At 41.1% G+C, this 19,495-nt stretch overlaps 1 protein-coding gene across 1 annotated transcript; it reads right to left on the bottom strand.

Annotated features, from left to right (window-relative positions):
- Positions 1–2,406: 2,406 nt before the first annotated feature.
- Positions 2,407–4,175, bottom strand: LOC148018773 (protein GRAVITROPIC IN THE LIGHT 1-like). Its single transcript, XM_087660634.1, has one exon. It carries the CDS (start codon positions 3,852–3,854, stop codon positions 2,559–2,561), a length of 1,296 nt encoding a protein of 431 aa, XP_087516760.1. The 5' UTR covers positions 3,855–4,175; the 3' UTR covers positions 2,407–2,558.
- Between the last annotated feature and the right edge of the window lie 15,320 nt (positions 4,176–19,495).

Genomic DNA, 19,495 nt, shown 5'->3' with positions numbered 1-19,495 from the left:
CATAAGAGCATTATGTCCTTTTTATTTACGCTTAGATTTTCTTAATACTTGACATGAAAAAATCCACCCTCTAAGAGCATTATGTCCTCATTTTTATTTATGCTTAGATTTTCTAAATACTTGACATGAAAAAATCCACCCTCCCTTTCAATCACAAAGGCCTTAGCAAGGAGAGAGAGAGAGAGAGAGAGAGAGAGAGAGAGAGAGAGAGAGAGAGAGAGAGAGAGAGAGAGAGAGAGAGAGAGAGAGAGAGAGAGAGAGAGAGAGAGATTAGCAAATGGCCAACATGGCCTATGAGCCCTAATCACAAAGTACAATTGAAGTGGTACCTCATGATGACAACGTACAATTAGAGTATGACTAGAAATGAAAAGCAAATTGTTGAACCTATAATGAAAAGAATATGAAAAATTAAAAGGTACAAGTAGTCCTAAACGATCATCCTAAGAACTTCGTCGTAGAATGATCCAACATGTGCTCCAATATAGAAAGGGTGCAATATCTCGATGGGCATCTCCTATGGTGTATGATGATGGCTTGGATTTGTCTAGTAGATTCGGAGGTGCTACTCTCCTCTCTCTACCTCTCTAAGAAGAATCTCTCTATGGGATTTGAGCTCAAGTAAGAACAACGCCAAACATCTTTGGTACTCATACTCATGGCATGATGTGATGGTCCAAAATCCTCTCAAAAGAGGCATTGATATCATCATTTGATCAAATATAGGAAACCCTTTGGTAAGTTAGTCATGAATATATGTGTGCATCACATGGGTTCAAAATAAGGTGTTTTTAAAATACCATTTTTATACATTTTTACATACAGAAGGGTGCAATATAAAGGGTTTATTTATAGATTGAATAAAAAAGAAATATGTTTTATTCAAGAAAAATTCACATATAAGGATATTTATAAATAGGTCTTGAGTGCAGGTGATGTAGAGGATATACATATAGTAACTTCCCCGAGAGGAAACCATGCAATGACATATGTAGTGCCCCTCTAACTCTTCCTCTACCCCACACAATTGACAAAGATGGTCTTCTTGTGTAATACCCTCATACTTCCTATCTCAAACAATGGTTGGTGTAATGAAGTTCGAATCTGACCAAATGACACATCTTAGAGTGTGTGAGAGGTGTATGTCCACGTACGTTGGACATATGATTAATCCATCCTCACAAGATATGTGTAGAAGATGTGTCTAATAGTGTACCGTCTTTGTGCCCTATTATTGCACATGACTCACCTACGTGTTCTTTATCTCTAGCCTCACAATGTCTATCCTAATCACTCAATTTACCTTTGGGCAACTAAGTCAGACTTAAGGGCAATTGAGGCTATAATCAAATGGGGGCATCTCTCCTCACACCGTGTAAGTTCGCCCATATGCAAATCTAGGCATACCAATAGCGGTTGTCTCTCTCTTTCCATAATTGGGTACAACGTTTCTACCATTTAATCCACCAAGTCTTACTCTCTCATTGAGCTTTGTGGACTGTAAAAAGCACATTATGGCCATTAGACTTTTCATGGTTCAACATTTGGAAGTAGCTATCCTACATGGACACGAAATGTTTATAACTCTGGTATGACTTTAAAAAACATGTAGATGGGATGGCATTATGGAGAGGGGAGAATTAATGAATGCAAGTTATACATGTGGATTTAGGCTAGATCTCATTTTTTGGATGAACATTCCCCTACCTTTTTGCAAGGCAAAGTTCATGTTGCCATTTTAGATTGCATGTCATTAGCACTAACATTGGCATCTCAAACATAACCATGGATGAAGTTCATGGAAAGATGAAGAAGCCTTCCAACCATTTGCAAGCCATAATAAAAAGCGAACTAAGGCAGTGGCAGTAGAGCAATACATTCTGGAGTGCTTGATGTCCTTTCAACCAAAATAATTTTAGCGTGATAAGGACACACATATATGCTATTCAACACTCAAATGGCATTGATAGTTCAGGCAACAATTGTTAAACATTATGGCCCCTTAAAACTCCTTGCTATAGGTGAATAATTGAAGCATAACTACTAAAGTTCTAACCAAAGTTAAATATATTGTCTCTAAGCGAAAGGATAGCTTTTAAACTGCCCATTTAAGGCCACACTTTTAAATTGCATGCTTAGTTATTGAAATCCAATGCTCTATCCTTGGAGAATTTCGATGGATTGCAAATAACAATATAGGGAAACCCGGCGTGCCAACAAGTTAAGGGATTGTGCATGTGAAAGCAAGCAATCCTTTAAGCTAAAGTAAGGTCAATATGGAGACCTTGTCTCAACAATTTAAGAAGTTATGAATGTATTTTAGACGTCATGAACGTGAAGGCAAGCAATTCCCTTAAGCTAAACTACTTGACCAACCTTGAACATCAAAACCTTGAGGCTGCCCACATGGCACATATAATAAGAGTTTCATGTTCTCATAAAAGCTTAGAAAAGATAGGGAGCAAAATGACCGATGAAGAAGCAAGGTGCTTGTTAAGTTTCCACAATATAATAATCTCAAGGCTTTACAAGGGAAGGGGATACTCGGAAGAAACCCTTTAGTTCTTGGAGGCTTTCATTCCATCCAAATAGACTTGGCAAGGAAGAAGTGTTGTGGTGCCGGTGCGAAAACCGGGCATGACGGTGAAGGCCACTTTGGGTAGAAGGTTGGGGGTCTCAGAGGCCATTTCAAGGTTGGGCCCCACCGCGCTCTCCATGTCAGCAACCCTAAAGTCAGCCCCAGGGGCTGCATAGAAGGTAGTGGCCGGGAAGGGCTGGAAACAAAAGGCCAGCTTGTGGACCAACCACACAGCTTTGGCAAAGCATGCAAAGACTTCATAGAAACGGGTCCTAGGGTGGCCCCCGTCCGCGATGCAAGCGCGGTGCTCGCGGCAGCTACCAAACAAGGCAGCCTCCACGTCCGTGTGAACGATGTGTAGGAACTTCTTGTGGCAGAATTTCCCGAAGGGGCAGTCTGGTGTGATCCCCAAGAGCTCGAGGGGGTCCATGAACTGCATGTCGCCGAATTCGCGGAGGCAGTCGTCCCTGTGCTTCGCAGGCTCCAGGATGGAGCTCAGGCGGCCGCTCATGTAGAAGCTCTCGTTCTCGAAGCCGCTGAACATGCGCAGGAACGCGAACGACTGCAGCGCCAGTCGCCGGTGGCGCGCCTCCGCGTACGCCACGCCGGCGGCGGGCCGCACCGACAGAATGTCAAGGTCGAGCCGCGCCCGCTTGAGGTGCCAGGCCAGCAGCTTCGCAAAGGCGACGCCGGCGGCGTGGGCATCTCGAACTGTGCGTGTGAATGCATCCCGGAGGAGCCCCCCGGTCACATGGGCGAGGGGCGAGGGATCAACATTGGTAGAGGTCGCCTGGCCCCCGTTCCTGTGGGAAGCGGCACAGGGGTTTTTGGACCCCCTGCTCCTCTCCAGGCCCTTCCTGGCTCTCCGTTCACGCCTCTCCTTCTTGGAGACCAGCCTCTCCACCGTGACCTTCAGAGCCTCGATCTCTGCATCTTTCCTCCGGAGCTCTGCCTTCAAGCCCTGTATCGCCATGGCCGATGCAGACCTGCTCTCCTCAGGTCCCTCTTTCACCTCCGGTTCCTCTTTCAGCCGCGGGCTAGCATGCCATGGCGTCTTCCACCTGTACGTGTGCTTCAATTCGGATAGCTTCTTGAGCTCCAGGCCGACTGCATTCGCCGCGAGGTAGAGCTTCTGAGGCGAGCCTGTGGCGGCCTGCATCTGCAGGTAAGCTTCTCTCAGGCATGAGACACAGGCGAAGGTCTCTCCCAGGAGGGTCTCCAGGCATCGGACCTTGGCGGAAAGGACCTCCACATCGCTGTCGGAAGGCTCCCCCATATCCTCTCTCTCTCTCTCTCTCACAGCAGGTTGCAGCTCTCAGGGAGAGAAAGAAGGCAAGAAAGCACTCGCAGCAGAAAGAAGAATATGCAGAAAGGGGCTGCTCCCTCGAGGCCTGCACGGTAGAATATGTCAGACACAGTGGGAAGATGGCATGCATGAAAAGAGAGCGTCATGCATCAAATTGCTACAGCCTATGAACACAGGGAACCACAGACAGACAGACAGAGAGAGATAGAGAGAGAGAGAGAGAGAGAGTCCAGAGTCCTTGGTCTCCTCCTTGGCCTTTGACTGTGATAACTTCCCCTAACGCCTTTCAAGACCCTTAGTACACGTTCCCTTCCCTTTCTTAACAATTTTGCCCCCAACTACCTACCCCACCTTAGACGTACACACATGATTGAGAGAGGCCCTTGGGCCTTGGCCTATTCCACGTTCATTTGTTTTGCCATCCCCAAACTTATAGTTGGTCCAATCTCGAAAAGACTTTGACAATTTACACTCCACGATGATAATGCAACATCTAGGGAGGGTAGTGAAGGGTTTGGTAGAGAAGCCATCACTCCCCCCACCCCCATCCTCCCCTTCCATGTAGGGTTAGTACTTCATCGGAGGTGAAGGGTTTGGTAAAACCGTAGTTCTAACTCAATTGTGTTCACACATTGTCTTCACAAAGAAGTCAATCTTGGCATTAATATAAGAAGATTCAACTTAAAATACACACATATTCACTCCAAGGCTTGGTTTAACGTTTCCCAAGAAATTAGACTAAAATGGACTCATCTTTATCGATCTTAGAACCGTCTCTTGGCATATTTAGTGGGTTCTTTGAAATGTTTCCAATTGTTTTGACCACTAAACCTAGGTGTTTTGTGAATATTGGACCAAATGAAGGTTGTGCAACATGTCTAACATGAGCTCTAAAGGTCTTTTTGCTTCCATTGTAGAGATGTAAATGTGTTATTTACACTCAATAAAAGTTTTCCCATGTCAAAAACAAGCTTTGTAAAGTACAACTTTAATTCCATTAGTATTGTTCAAGTATAGTGGACCCCTAATGTGTGCCTCTAAATATACACACATATCATGTTACATTAGTTTTCTCCATCATTCATGCATCAATATACATAAAAACTTACATGCATGTCTCTATATGTAAGTTTCAAACATAGCACTTAATGCATTTCACACATACATATAACGAGTGCACCACCAAAGGGTGGGAAGGCCAATCACATGGAACACTAAAGGTACTTTAATTGTATTATTGTTCAAGTCTCATAGATGACTCATTTGTACCTCCCTTTACACATGTCTCATAGATGACTCATCTGTACCACCCATTACACACATCATGTTCCACATGCTTTTTTGGTCATTTATATCGATTGCACCACTATGGAGGATAGAAGGGCCATCATGTGGGTTGCTAATAGAGGGGTTAAAGAGGAAAGAAGACTCGTGTGGCATAAGCATGTGATTCAATCATGCAAGACATGAAGGTAGTGAGGTGATATATATCCAAACCTAACCTTAGTAACACTTTTTTCACTAGCTCTCTCATCTAGGTCTAATAAGCTTTCCTTGGTGTATCTTACTAGTTTCCATTTATCCTTCTATTTGTGTCTTTTTAACCTTGGGTTACCAAGCATCTTAAGGGAGATAGAATTCAAGGAGGATCATAGAGGAAGGTAGCCACGAGTTTGAGAAAGAAAAGAAAAGCCACACAAGATGTCCATCCCATTGATATGAGTGCCACTATATAGGCAAGTGTTGTGCTTCAAGTGGTACCATTGTCTCATTGAGGTGCCAACTCATCTCTCTAAAAACCTCGTAGTCCTAGTTCCCATGTACACATCAATGTTTTAACACCCCCTTGATGTGTAGCCGGAGTTCTACCATAAAAGCTATAGTGTTCAATGTGGCCCCCCCTAAGCTCCCTATCATGCATCTTATGACACGTGCAAGTCTATCAAGATGTAGGTTATTTGAGCCCCCTTAGCTACATCATAGATGCTAGATATTGGAATTTACCAAAATTGGGATGTGGCTAGAAAAAAAGTGCATATTAGACACATCATTTGATTCAAGAGGGGAAGTGAAAACATCATGGGATTTGAGAGGCACACTTGAGTAGTTTGCTTGTTGGTTTGACTAGTTGTTCTTGAAGAAACAGTTGGATTCGTTGTGCTCAAGCTTGTTGCAAATGAAACAATGTTCTTTTCCTTTGGTCCTAACAAAGACATTTCTCATGCAACATAAGATACAATGTTTTCATTCACTTTGTCCTTCCTCTCTCTGTCCAAAAATAAAGCTTCAATGTGTCTAATGCTTGAATTTTTCATGTTTGAACTTGCTATCAAAACAGTGGGCTGCAATATGAGTTGTTCTTCCACTGTAATGGCAGACAATACTAGGATTGCTAGAACCTCTATTTTGCCATCCCTCTCTTCCTTTAGAGCTCCCCTTGCCTCTAGAGTTACCACAGACTTCTCAAATCTGTATGTCACCAAACTATTGATCTAACTACAATTTGGGATTTATCCTCTACCTTACTTTTAGTGCTTATACGAGCACTATCCAAGGGAAAGAGAGAGATATTGGAAAAGCTTACTAATTGCTTACTTGCTTGAATCTTTGCTTCTTTTTCTTCACTTCAACCTTCAAAACTAGCCTCTCTCAGTGGCACTTCTCTGATACCATGTCATAAATGTATGGTGGAAAGACTTGCTTAAGCTATCACACGAAAAATACACCATACATATAAGAGGAAACTCACTCAAGAACACAAGAAGGGAGTGGAGGCCAAAATGTCTTCTTGCTTGTTTTTCTTCTTTCTTTCTCTCACAATATAATATACACAAGTACAGATAAGATACAATATAAATAAATGTGGCCTACTAAGTCAAACAATATATAGCTAACTATACTAATTAACTAGCGCTATAACTCTAATGATTGTAGGTAGGTGTAACAAACCAAATCAATCAGTGCTAAGTTAGTGGCCATGTGAGAATCATAATGACCATTGACATGCTAAGTGTACACATGCAGATCTATACGTTGAGATGGCAAGCTCAATATATGCATATATTGATGATAGACCACCTAGCTAGATGAGCCCGCACATCTACACATAGCACATCAGTGGTCATTATGATCCTCACATGGCCATTGACTTATCACTTATTGTATTTAGTTTGTTGCACCTACCTATAGCTAGCATAGTTATAACACTAGTCGATTAGTATAGCCAGTTATGCACTGTTTGACTTAGCAAGCTACTTTCCTTTATGTTGTATCTTATCTATACTTTTTGTACATTGTATTATGTGTGAAAGAACAAGAAAAAAACCAACAAGAAAACATTTTTAGCCTCTATCTCTCTTCTTGTGTTCTTGAGTGGGCTTCCTCTTGTGTGTATAGTGTGTATTTGGCATAATAGCTCAAGCAAGTCCCCCCACCACGTGATCCTTGATATGGTATCAAAGCAACTCCATTGAGAGAGGCTAGTTTTTAAGGCTGAAGTGAAGGAGAAGAAGCAAGGCTTCGAGCAAGCAAAAAATGTATAAGAAGCTCTCCTATTCTTCCACTCTTTCTCTTGGATATGTTTGTGGAGGCACTGGAAACATGGCAGAGTGAAAATCTTAAATTGCTATGAGATTTAATATATGAGTAGAGCACTGTATATTTTGTAAATTAGTCTTTTAGGGCTTTTTCACTGTTTTTTTGGGCATCTGAGATCGTTTTGGACTCCATTTTAGAGCCGTAAGGTTGTGGACAACAATTCCAAGGTATACTATGATTTCGGCTATTCGAAAGTATGTGCATAGGTTGCAAATTTCAAATTTGTAACTTTTGAGGTGTTTGCCAGGAAATAATCATAAGATTTATATACAAATAGGTTACAGATTACATGTACTATTACTGAGCAATCAGTGAAAAAGGTTGCTTGGTATATTGGTGTACACTTGTTGTGAAAGGTTGTAGAAGACTTGCTTGCCCTTTTGTATCATTTTTGTGATAATGGCAGAGAACAATGAAAATCCCATCATTGAGAAGTTGGACAATAACAACTACCCTTCATGGAAGTTTCGTGTGACAAACTTCCTCATTGGAAAGGGCCTTTATGAGTTCATTCCAGGTGAAGAAAAGAAACGGGAGCTGAGTATCCTTGGGATTATAGATGAATTAAAGACGTAGAAAGAATAGAATGCAAAAGACAAGAATGTGATGTATTGGCTATCTGCAGTCCATCGATAATACTATGCTAGGACATATAAGGAATTTAGAAACTTCACATGTAGCTTGGACAATTTTTGAGAACATATTTTCAGTAAATACAAAGGCATGAAAGATTCAACTCAAGCAAGAGTTGAATACCTTAAAGAAAGGAAAAATGTCTATCAATGAATATGTTTTGAAGATGAGGAGCATTGCAAATGCTTTAACAAGGATTGATGCAATGCTTGATGATGATGATTTGATCTCATCTAGTTTGGGTAGCCTTAATAATAAGAAGGCTTGAAAATCATTTATCACTTATGTATATATACGAAAGCCATTTCCACATTTTGATGAGTTGGCCACTCTCATGATTACCAAAAAGATCAATATGTAAGGTGACTCATCTGAAAGAAACGGTAAATAGGTCCAAGCATTTTACTCAAGTTCAAGAAGGGGAACATGGCATATTCTCTTTAAGAGGCCATGGTATGGGACATGCTGGTAATAACAAGCAAAACAGGTTAAATCAACAATTTGGTGAAATGCAAGCTTCAGGAGGTCGTGCAAAATTTAGAGGCAGGGGGGGCTCTAGAGGAAGAGAGGGATGGCAGATAGAGGTTCTAGAAGTTGTGATATTGTTTTTCATTATTGTGGTAAAACAGGTCATATTGCAGCCCATTGTTATGCTAAGAAGGATGATATTTCTAGAGATAAATTGCACTAAGGAAACTATGCATCGTCTTCACGATAGAATAAAGACAAAAATGAGCATTTGTTTTTTATGCAACATATGATAAATGCTATTAAAAGAAAGAAAACACATGATGATGTATGGTATGTCTATTCAATTGTATCTAATCATATGACTAGTCATGTTGAATGGTTTGGAGAGATGCATGACTTACAAAATCTAGATTATTTGCAAATGGGTGATGATTCATGTCACCTAATTTTACACATTGGAAAGGTTCCCTTGTCCTTGCATGATGGCCAGACAAAGAGCCTGAATAGATGTATTGCATGTGCCATCAATCACAAAGAATTTAATGTCTATTAGCCAAATAGTAGAGCAAGGGTTACAAGTTTGATTTAATGCAAAAGGCTGTTTTCTAGAAGACTTCAATGATAAGTGAAGGTTGGTCGTAAAAGAAAGTAGAGTTGGTTGCATGTTCACTTTAGATGTTGGAATTCCTGTAATGAATGTTGCTATATATACTAAAGGAAAGGGAGTAGTTGCAGACATTGAAATATGGCATAAGCATATTGAATATGCACATGTGCAAAGGCTAAAATTACTTATCTTATCTTGACTCTTGTAAATTTCATATGATAAAGCTATACCTTGTTAAGGACAAGGAAAAAGACACCCCTTGCTAGTGCATATTTACTTTCCTTGATTAACACTTCAAATGACAAAAAATAGGTAGGATTATAAACCATGTTCGGACACTCTAGACTAATTAGGACTACTAGGATAGTTGGGACTAACTGTACCTCTTTTTCTTCTTTGACAGTAGCAATAGGGTAACCTTGAAGAGAGTGAATTAAGATAGGGTTATGAAGGAAGAGAGAAGGCTACAGATACAAGAGAGGCAAGGAGAAACAACAAGAAATTGGGCTACACCCATCAATGTATATTGAATACCATCAATCCCTGAAGGTACTCTTCATCTCCCTCTCACTATTTGAATGCTTACATGAATGGTTTATAGGCTCTAGGTACTCACTATTTGAATGCTTTCATGAATGGATTGTATGTTTTAAGAACTCACACTGCCTTGACTTGAGATCACTTTTGTGGATATCAAAAAATTTAATAAAAGTAATGATTGGCACCACATGAGTGCTAATTATCACCATACAATTGTGGGCTCGTCTCCAAAAATACTCCACAATGAAAAACAACACCAACTCTCATAAGCCTCCAAATACATTATATACATGAAAGCAATTGTGTGCACCTCATACACATACTTGCATCAAGCATCAAAAGCAAAGGAGCTTAGTGTGCATGGTATTTAGTTGGTAATTGGATGTAATAAGATAAAGGCATGCTAACTACAAGAAACATCATTGCAAACACATACCATGTCTAATCAAAACTACAAAGAACAAATCGTAAGATCAAACCCACTAGACCCTAAAATCAACCTCAATGACAACAACTAAAAGAAACACAAACTTCAAAATTGAAATCATACCCTAGATTGACCCTCAAGTGGAAACATGACAACATGAATAATATAAAATACACGTGCACAAGGGTCAAGGAATAAAACAAGGGAAGGATAACTATTGAAAAACATAACAAAACTAAGCTCTGAAGTAAGCTGAATACACCTACAAGAGCCACCTTGAAACCACCAAAATTTTGGAGCTCATAGAGGGTTAAAAAAAAGACAAATTAGGCTATTCAAGAGCAAAAGCACATGTGCATGTGTTTACATAGCATCTTCAAGATTCCAACTCCCAAGGAAAGTAGGACTCCTAGCCTTGAATGCATCGCAGAGGAATTCAAAGTCAAGAACATCCATGTGAATCTCCTAATTGATAGATTCATTCAATTTCTAGAGCAAGGGATAAATAATCATAAAGCCTACACCATGGAGAAGGAAAGGTACTTAGGAGATTTCCTTCAAGACTTACCTAGGTCCCTAAACACCTTTTGCGCTACAATGGACTTCAACCCAAGTCAAATGACACAATACATCTTAGAAAAATGATGTCAAACTCTTATGGTTTAGAGTAAAAACACACTTGACAAGCTCGTGGATCTGACTACTGACTAGAGCTACACATCAAGAGAGTTTTGAGATGCAAAGAGAAGTAGTCAATATCAAAAGACTCATCATAGACATGGGAATGGTAGTCAATATCAAGAGACTCATCCTAGACATGGGAATGATAGAATCCTCAAATGATTCCTTGACAAACCTTGTTCAAAGGAAGTTACTTACCAACTCAAGCACAAGTTTAATAAGAGTGCAAGTGTCCAACATGCTACTCATGAGAATACATCACAATCCTAGAACCAAGGAGCAATCTAAGATCCCTTTAATAGCCAAGAAATTAGACAAGTATAGAAGAAAGACCCATGTAGCTTTGTATAGTAGTTTGAGCAAGTATGCGAGGTGAATAACCTCACATGAAACAAAAATAAAGCACATGATTTTCAGCTATGTGTAGGAGAAAAGGGACGTGTTGGTTCACATGTTTAGCTACTACTAAGAAGTCACAAGTCTCAAGTTACTCTCAATGCCCTATTTATTATCCATTCTTCTGAGGCTAGATATGGAGATAACCTCATGGTAAGGTTAATGAGTATGCAACATCAAGAATAGGTTAACATGAGAGCATATGTCTCTAAGCTTCCTAGCCTAGAGAATCCCAAGAAGAAAGATGTCACATGCCAAGTTTTTCACCAAATCTTTCATCAGGAGTATTTTATAATGAAAGAATCTATGAGGCCATGACTAGTAATTCAATTCTGGATAGATCCAATGTTAGTAGTCTATTGGATGAAGCAATTAGGATTGATGACCTCCACAAGGACAGTAGTGGAAATAACAAGGGGATAGAGATCCAAGAATCTTAACCTAGCACAAGCAAAATAGAACTTAGCATGACGCATGATGTCCTAGCTACCTTTAAATAGTAGTAGCTTAAGATCTTTAAAATCACTGAGTCCTAATATCTACTAGTTAGTTGGATGACTTGAAATACTCTACTACTTTTGGAAATCAATCATGGAAAGTCCATAAGGGATCATTTGTTATTGTTAAAGGCGCTAAATGTGGCACTTTGTATCTCCTTCTTGTATCTTCTATAAAAAAATCATGTATTTGCAATAATTGAGAAGGCAAATGCATGTTTTTGCCATTACCAATTGGTATATATGTCCAAAAAATGAATGGAAATGCTATCGCATTTGGATTACTTGTCTTTCTTTGATATTTTTGGCTTTTCTATTTGTGAATTGAATTAAAAATACAAAAAAGGAGTGACCACATGAGTTAATACGTAGTAATATATGCGTGGCATGTTCCTACAAAGCATATGGAAAGAATTCTATTTTTTCACATTCATTGACGATGTAACTAGAAAAGTATGGGCTTTCACTATGGGTAGAAAACTCTTTGTCTTGTTTTTAGAAATTTTTGGCACTTGCAGAAAATCAATCCAATAAGAGACTTAAGTGCCTTAGAAGTGATAATGGTGATTGACCTATAGGATTTTTGACATGGGGTCAAGGGTTAGGCTTAATATGTGCATTGAACTTCATATTCTTGCATGACTTCTACTTTGGGTTGCTTTTGTCTTTTGATCCACTCCTTTAATGCTTTCCAAGGTAGGAAGCTTTGTTTTCAAAATTTTTTGACTTACTGATAGTAGTGAGATGGTGATCTCAATATGTGCAGATATTGATGATGGATGGCCTAGTTAGATGGGTCTACACATTTACACTTAGCACATCAATGGTCATTATGATCCTCATATGGCCATTGACTTATTGCTTATTATATTTAGTTTGTTGCACCTACCTACAACTAGCATGGTTATAGCCTCAGTCAATTAATACAATCAATTATGCATTATTTGACTTAGTAGGCCACTTTTCTTTATGTTGTATCTTATCTATACTTTGTGTACATTTTGTTGTGTGAGCAGGAAGAAGAAAACACAATTAAGAAAATGATTTGGTATCCATCTTTCTTCTTGTGTTCTTGAGTGAGTTTCCTCTTGTGTTATGGTGTGTGTTTGGCACATCAACTTAAGAAAGTCCCCCCTAAAGGCTAAAGTGAATGGAAAGAAGCAAGGATTTGAGCAAGCAAGCAACGAGTAAGAAGCTCTCATATTCTTCAACTCTTTCTCTTGAATAGTACATGTGAAGGCACTAAAAGAAGGGCAGAGTAAAAATCTCAAATTGCTGTGAGATTTAGTGTGCAAGTAGAGCATTGCATATTCATATGAGGCCATTTCATGTCCTTAATTTTTAGATATGTAAGGTTATGGACAGTAATTTCAAGGTATACTACAATTGTTGCTATGTTGATTGAAAGTGGGTGCACATGTTACAAATTTCAAATTGGTAATTTTTGAGGTGTTTGCCAAGAAACAAACATAAGTTTTATCTATAAATAGGTTGCAGATTACATGTACTATTGAGCAATTAGTGAAAAATACTCATTGGCATATTGCTATGTACTTTTGTGAAAGGTTGCAAAAGACTTGCATGTTGTTTTGTATCATTTTTGTGATAATGGAAGAGAACTGTGGAAACACCATCATTGAGAAGTTGGACAAGAGTAACTACCCATCATGAAAGTTTCATGTAACAAACTTTCTTATTGGAAAAATTGTTAGATATGATCAATGCCCCACCCTCATTAGGTGCCACCAATGATCCATGGTGCTCAAAGTTGTAAGGCCCCCATTATGAGGAGAAGCCAAATGTGAGCCCGGACATTGGTTGAGTCCTGACTTGTATATCAGATGAGGTCTTTGTAACCGGATGGCAAAAAGGTGACCGTTGTGGGTCTAATCTTTGGGTTAGATGGAGTGGCTAAGCTGGTAGCAACTCGAGGCGCATTGCATCGAGTTGCGGGGTAAGGGAGTTAAAAGGGGCACCTATTTTGGGGTCTGGGGGCCGCGGAAGCGGCCCCTGGCTGGGGGGTCCTAGGGGGGACCAGCAGCCCCCCCTGGCGGTGGTCCAGGGGCAGCACCCCCAGCCCGATGATAAAGGGAATATTCCCTGGAATATTCCTTGGCCGACTAGTGGAGGCTTATATGGTAGGTCGGTCAGGCCAACCTAACGGCCTTCGCAGGCTATAAAAGCTAAACCCCTTCACAGCCATCGATCACTCATCTTTCACCCAGTCAGAGTTGTTGTTCCAGCTAGCCTTAAGCTCTTCACCTATCTTCTGTCTAGATCGCCATCTAAGCTTCACACAGTGGAAGCGCATGGGTGGACAGAGCCATCTTTGTATCAGTTGTTTGGAGCTAAAGAATTTACTGATTCTCCTCTTATCTATTGTGTACTCTCTATCTCTTTCTCAAATTCTATTTGCTGTGCCGTGTAATTTTTACATGGTATCAGAGCCCAGGGGTCTCTAGAGATTGAAGAGTGTGCAAGAGGCAAAGGCTTCAACAACAGAGAGAAAATTTGTCGACTTCCGGAAGCGGTTCTAGTGCATCAGGAAGGTGCAGGAGGTGGTGCTGCTATACCGGCTATTCAAACCTTCAGCGAAGGCAAGTTAGATGGTACAAACTATACCTTGTGGAAGTTCAAAATTACAACTATCCTTGATTCTTATGAGCTTCTGGAGACTGTGCTGGGGACTGATGCAGAAGCACAGCCTACTCCCGACCCATCAAATTCTAGTGTGATGATTCCTCCGAATGCATATCTTCTATGAGCTTGGAAACGAAGGAATGCAGATGCATTGTGTACCTTAGTTACAAGCTGTTCTGACAGTGTTTTGACTTTGATTCAACATACAACCAAAGTGTCAGAGGCTTGGAATGTACTAAGGAGTTAGTATGAAATAGGAAACCAAACAAGGATTCAAAACTTGGAGAATCAACTAGCAGCGGAGAAGTTTGCTGAAGGAGAGATGGTTGAAGCATTCATCACTCGGATTAAGAATCTGCGCGACCAGATGGCTGGCACTGGGATACAAAAGACTTGCGAAGAGCTAGCTCAGAGGTGTCTTCGGATTTGTCCACAAAAGTTTGATGGACTAGTAACTACCCTTAATACTTAGGTGAGACCTCAAGCTTTGACTTTTGAGGAGTTTTGTGCATTATTGATGGAGGAAGAGTTTGATGGACTAGTAATTGCCCTTAATACTCAGGTGAGACCTCAAGCTTTGACTTTTGAGGAGTTTTGTGCATTATTGATGGAGGAGGAGTTGAGGCTGAAAGCCCGAGAAGGAAGCAACAATGGAGATTCTGCATTCTCAGCCAATGCAAAAGGCAAAGGTGGTTCCTCCACCAAAAATGATGGTGACAAAAAGAAGAAGGGCGGCAAGAAGAAGTTTCAAGGAGAGTGCTTCTACTGCAAGAAGAAAGGACATGCAATTGCAGATTGTCGTGTCAAGAAGGCATATGAAAAGAATGGTACCCTTAAAAGTAAAGGGAAAGAGATAGCCAATACGGCTGAAGCAGAGTTGGAATTATTCATGGCGACCATTGAGGAAGTGTGCTCCTCGGCGCAAGAAGAATCTACCACTGACTCATGGGTGTTGGATAGTGGGGCCTCCCGTCACATGACCAACAAGAAAGGTCTATACAGTTCTATGCAGCCTCTATAAGAATCCATCACTGTGACGGTTGGAAATGATGCTAAATGCCTTGCTGCAAGCACAGGTACTATTTCTTTTGTTGCTGCAAATGGTGAAGTAAAAGAGCTTTCAAATGTGTTGTATGTTCCCGAAATCAAGAGAAATCTGTTATCAGTTTGCTACCATAAGTGATCTTGGTCATGAAGTGAGGTTCAAGAAGACAGGTGCAGAAATTCTTGATAGTGCTGGCACAATTGTTGGCAAAGGAGAAAGAAGGAACAACCTGTATGAGCTAAGTGCTCTTACAGCCACCGCTGGAGTGGGCACAAGTAAGCTTTGACATGAAAGGTTTGGACACATCGGATTTGTAGTGTTGAAGGAGATGCAAAAGCAAGGTATGGTTGCTCACCTACCTACAATAACTGAATTGAAGGAACCATGTGAAGCTTGTATGATGGGCAAGCAACAGAGAAAGGCATTTCCACAAGAAAGCAAGAATAGAGCACATGCTCCTCTAGAGTTGGTGCATGATGACTTGTGTGGTAAGATGCCTACATAGGCCTTGGGGGGATCTTCTTATTTTATGTTGATTGTCGACGATTACAGTAGGAAGATGTGGGTGTACTTCCTTCGTGATAAGGCTCAAGATTTTGGTAAGTTTAAAGAATGGCTAAACTTGTTGAGAATGAAACAGGGAAAAGTGTGAAGAAATTTAGAACAGATGGTGGTGGTGAGTTCAACTCAAAGGAGTTTAAAGGCTTTTGCAAGAGCAAAGGGATCAAGCATCAATTGACAATGCCTCACACACCTTAGCAGAACGGTGTTGTGGAATGCAGGAATCGCACCATTGTGGAGATGGCAAGATGCATGCTAAAGGGCAAGGGATTGCCTAACCATTTTTGGGCTGAAGCTGTTAATACTGCAGTCTACATTCTAAATCGGAGCTACACAAAGGCTTTCAAGGGAAAAACACCTCATGAGGCTGACACTGGTAAGAAACCATCTGTCTCACATTTCAGAATTTTTGGATGTAAATGTTATGCACATGTTCCAGATGAGAAGAGAAACAAGTTAAAACCAAAAAGCAGAAAATGTATCTTCTTGGGTTATAGTGATGAGCAGAAGGCTTACAAATTATATGACCAAGAGGCAAAGAAGATCATTGCGAGCCGTGATGTGGTGTTCAAGGAGGATCCGCATACAGTGGAGGAGGAGAAGGCAAGTTCTTTCACTTTATCATCAAGCGAAGAAGTAGTCCACTATGAACCTGTCCCGAGAGTTGTCCCTATCCTTAAGGAGGAGGAAGCATCATCTTCAGATGATGAGAAAAAAGTTCACCAACCTGACATCACCCCACCGAAAAAGCCATTTCCGCGCTAGGTGAAGCAGCTCTATGACCACAATAATTCTATGCTTGCATCTATTGAGGAGAAGGCAGACGGATCAAGGAGGTCTTAGAGAATAGAGGAGTAAAGGAGGGCTTCTGCTCACATAGTCAATATGGCCTTGATGGTTGAGATTATGAGAGAAGTAAAGGAGCCAACTGACTTAGAAGAAGCACTTTCAGATCCATCATGGAAGGCTGCTATGCAAGCGGAGTATGACAGCATAATGAAGAATGACACTTGGGAGCTAGTGGATCGACCAGCAAAACGGAAGGTTATTGGCACCAAGTGGATCTGGAAGGTAAAATACAAGGCTGATGGTACCTTAGAAAAGTACAAAGCTAGACTGGTTGCCCAAGGATTTTCACAAGTTGAAGGGTTTGATTTTCAAGAGTCATTTGCCCCAACTGCCAGAATGACCACTATTCGTGCGGTACTTGCAGTGGCTGCCCACAAGAAGTGGCCAGTGTACCAAATGAATGTTAAGTCAGCGTTCTTAAATGGTGACCTCAAGGAGGAGGTGTACGTGGCTCAGCCACCAGGGTTTGAGGTCCCCCATTTAGAGAACAAAGTGTGTAAGCTGAAGAAGGCATTGTATGGGCTGAAACAAGCCCCCAAAGCATGGTACCATCTGATAGTAAAGTTCTTTTTAAACCTAAACTTCAAAAGATGTGTCTCAGATGCTAACTTGTATGTTTATAGGGATGGTAAAAAGTCTGTAGTGATTGTCCTATATGTGGACGACCTTCTTATTACAGGTGACTATGAAGATATGATCAACCAAACTCGAAAGGCTTTGAGTTCTGAGTTTGAAATGACAGACTTGGGCTTGCTGCACTATTGTTTGGGGATTGAAGTCTGGCAAGAGCCAGGACAGATCTTCATCTCTCAGAAGAAGTATGCATGGGAGATCTTGAAGGCTTTTGGCATGACCGAGTGCAAGAAGATAGCTACACCTATGGAGGTGAATGCAAAGTTATCCGTCGAGGATACATCAGCACTAGCAGACATTGGGAGGTATAGGAGGTTGGGGTCAGCAGTCTGATCTACTTGTGTAACACCAGACCAGATATCAGTTTTTCTGTTGGTGTTTTGAGCAGGTTCTCAAACAAACCTCATGAGAGTCATTGGAAGGCTGGGATGCGGGTGCTTAGATACTTGAAGGAAACTCTTGACTATGGTATCACATATAGTTTTGAAACTTCTCTTGTGGGGAACTGTGACTCAGATTGGGCAGGAGATAGTGATTCCAGGAAGTCAGTTTCTGGTTATTGTTTCTCTTTGGGTTCAGGAATTTTCTCTTGGATTAGTAAGAAGCAGCCAACAGTGGCATTGTCTTCTACCAAAGCAGAGTACAAGGCAGCTTGTTTTGCTGCATGTGAAGCAGCATGGTTGAGAAGGATTCTATGGCATATGGGAGTGCAGGATGAAGAATCAACTGTGCTGAGATGTGACAATCAGAGTTGCATCGCCATTGCCAAAAATCCAGTGTTTCATGCACGCTACAAACATATAGAGATCTAGTATCACTATGTGCGTGATTTGATAGAGGATGGGATAGTGGAACTGGTCTACTGTCCAACAGAGGAGAATGGAGTAGATATCTTCACCAAAGTACTTACGAAGAATCTGCTTCAAGTTCATCTTCAGAGACTCGAGGAGATAGTTCACCTATGGGTGGACATTGAGGGGGGGTGTTAGATATGATCAATGTCCCACCCTCATTAGGTGCCACCAATGATCCATGGTGCTCAAAGTTGTAAGGCCCCCATTATGAGGAGAAGCCAAATGTGAGCCCGGACATTAGTTGAGTCCTGACTTGTATGTCAGATGAGGTCTATGTGACCGGATGGCAAAAAGTTGACCGTTGTGGGTCTAATCTTTGGGTTAGATGGAGTGGTTAAGCTGGTAGCAACTCGAGGTGCATTGCATCGAGTTGCTGGGGGGTCCTAGGGGGGCCAGCGGCCCCCCCCTGGCGGGGGTCCAGGGGCAGCGCCCCCGGCCCGATGGTAAAGGAAATATTCCTTGGAATATTCCCTGGCCAACTAGTGGAGGCTTATATGGTAGGTCGGTCAGGCCAACCTAACGGCCTTCGCAGGCTATAAAAGCTAAACCCCTTCACAGCCATTGATCACTCATGTTTCACCTAGTCAGAGTTGTTGTTCCAGCTAGCCTTAAGCTCTTCACCTATCTTCTATCTAGATCGCCATCTAAGCTTCACACAAAGGAAGTGCACGGGTGGACAGAGCCATCTTTGTATCAGTTGTTTGGAGCTAAAGAATTTACTGATTCTCCTCTTATCTGTTGTGTACTCTCTATCTCTTTCTCAGATTCTATTCGTTGCGTCGTGTAATTTTTACAAAAATATAATGAGCGGGGATCACGGGAACATGGCATGGGAACATACCAGTCACATTGACGGTATATAAGGTGTAAGAGGGTATTTTGAGGCATTACAGAATTATCAAGAATCTCTCTTTTCACCCTCACAAGCTTTCGTGGCTTCTTCTTCTTCTTCCTCCCTTTCCTCTCTTTCTCTCTCTTCTCCTTGTCTTTCTCTCTCCTCTCCCTCTTCTCATGCAGTCCTCTCTCTTCTCTCCCTTAGTTAGGACAGTTAGGTCTCTTTCATTACAAGTGGTATCAAAGCTTTGTCCTTGATCGTTTTCTTTTCCCATAGATTAAGGGTTCTCACAGTTTTCCCACAATTAGAAAACCTCAATTACATCTCTTTCACAGGTACACAAGA

The sequence above is a fragment of the Lygodium microphyllum genome, chromosome 20, assembly GCF_053477565.2.
Source record: "Lygodium microphyllum isolate KBCC chromosome 20, Lygodium_microphyllum_v1.1.10, whole genome shotgun sequence".
In the NCBI taxonomy this organism is placed as follows: Eukaryota; Viridiplantae; Streptophyta; class Polypodiopsida; order Schizaeales; family Lygodiaceae; genus Lygodium; species Lygodium microphyllum.
Note: the sequence above shows the minus strand (reverse complement) of the source record. Positions and strands in the feature narration are given on the sequence as shown.